The 1,695-nt window shown below is 62.1% G+C and overlaps 1 protein-coding gene across 1 annotated transcript; it reads left to right on the top strand.

Moving 5' to 3' along the window:
- Positions 1 to 284: 284 nt before the first annotated feature.
- Positions 285 to 1,193, top strand: LOC107302012 (prostaglandin E2 receptor EP2 subtype-like; the record flags this gene model as incomplete). The annotated part of the gene is made up of 1 exon (XM_015831150.1): positions 285 to 1,193. A coding segment is annotated over exon 1 (909 nt), but the record flags the coding sequence as incomplete, so codon positions are not given.
- Between the last annotated feature and the right edge of the window lie 502 nt (positions 1,194 to 1,695).

Raw genomic sequence — 1,695 nt, 5'->3', positions numbered from 1 at the left:
TTCCTTCATTTCGAAGCAGAAGCGAGAGCCGACGCCGCCCTCTCCGCGCTCGGAATCTCCCCCTTCCCCCCGCCCGCCCGCCCGCCCGAGGCCTTTGGGAGAGCTGCGGCTCGCGAGGAAGCCGCAAGGGCAGCCCCGGCTCGTCCGGAGTCTGGCAGCGATATCGGGGGGGGCGGGCGGCTCGGTTGGGGGGGGGGCGGCAGGAGGTGGTGCTTAATCGTCGGCTGCCCGCCGAGCTCCTTTCCTTTTCCACTGAGGAGCGCCCGCTCCGCCAGTTCACCGCGATGATGGACGAGGCGGGCCGAGGAAGCACGCGGCCGACCGCGCTCTTAGGCAACAAGAGACCGAAGGCGTCTTCTCCGTCGCCCTTGGGCGACGGCCCGGCTATCTCGGCGGTCATGTTCACCGCGGGCGTGCTCGGCAACCTGACGGCGCTGGTGCTGCTGCTCCTGGCGCGACGCCGTCGGCTGGCGCGGCGGGAGCGCCTGGCGCCTTTCCACGTGCTGCTGATGGCGCTGGTGCTGACCGACCTGCTGGGCACTTGCCTGCTCAGCCCGGTGGTGCTGGCGGCCTACGGGCGACACCAGACGCTGAACGCCCTGGACAGGCGCGTCTGCGACTACTTCGCCTTCTCCATGAGTTTCTTCAGCCTGGCCACCATGAGCTGCCTGGGCGCCATGGCGCTGGAGCGCAGCCTGGCCATGGCCGCGCCGTACCTATACGAGCGGCTGCTGAGCGGGCGGCCTTTGGCGCTGCTGCTGGGAGCCCTGCCCGCCCTCTACGGCCTGGTCGCCGCCTTCTGCGCCCTGCCGCTGATGGGCTTCGGTAGCTACATGGAATACTGGCCGGGCACGTGGTGTTTCATCGAGATGCGCCCGGGTGGCAGAGCCGACGCCTTCGCGCTGCTCTACGCTTCGGTGCTGTTGCTGCTCATCCTGGCCGTCCTGCTGGGCAACCTGGTGGTCATGGTCAGCCTCTGCCGCATGCACCTGAGGCGCGCGCCCACCTGCCTGCCCACCTCTTGCCGTTGCCCAGCGCTGGGAGCTCCGCTGCGCGCGGGCCGCCAGCCGGAATCTGGCGGGGAGTGCGCGCAGGGCGCCCGAAGACCCTTCTCCATGTCCGAGGAGCTGGATCACCTCATCCTGCTGTTCATCATGACCATCATCTTCGCCGTCTGCTCTCTGCCTTTTACGGTGAGTCCCAGCGCAGTCCGAGCCAAACTGGAGCTGAAGCGGCTGCCTGGTCTGTGGCTGGAATTAAGTTGTGCCGAAAAGCAGCTGGAAAAAAGGGTAAAGCAGCTTTTCCCTACCTGGCGCCCTTCGGGTACCCCGGGCTACATCCATTTTAACCATCCTGGCAAGGATGATTGGATCTGTAGTAGTCCAACACAGCTGAAAAGTGCTGGGTCGAGGAAAAGGAGATGTACATACAGACTTACTTGGTTTCTTGTTTTGGTTTCACATAGTGAAAAAAGGAAAGAAAAATAAACATTTTGGGATATATTAAGTCAATCACATCTGTCTAGTTAATCGTTTGGTACTCTCCTTGTGCTAGGTGATATAAGGAGCCTTAAGTCCTCAGCCACCTACTGCTCATTCACATGAGCATATGTTGTCTGAGAGCTCTGAAAGAAATACAGAAGCTAAACGGAATCAGCATTGCAGAAGTGGTGTACCGTTGCCTCCTCTGGGAAAA

This window comes from Protobothrops mucrosquamatus, unplaced genomic scaffold (assembly GCF_001527695.2).
Source record: "Protobothrops mucrosquamatus isolate PMUCROS unplaced genomic scaffold, P.Mucros_1.0 scaffold22405, whole genome shotgun sequence".
In the NCBI taxonomy this organism is placed as follows: domain Eukaryota; kingdom Metazoa; phylum Chordata; class Lepidosauria; order Squamata; family Viperidae; genus Protobothrops; species Protobothrops mucrosquamatus.
Note: the sequence above shows the minus strand (reverse complement) of the source record. Positions and strands in the feature narration are given on the sequence as shown.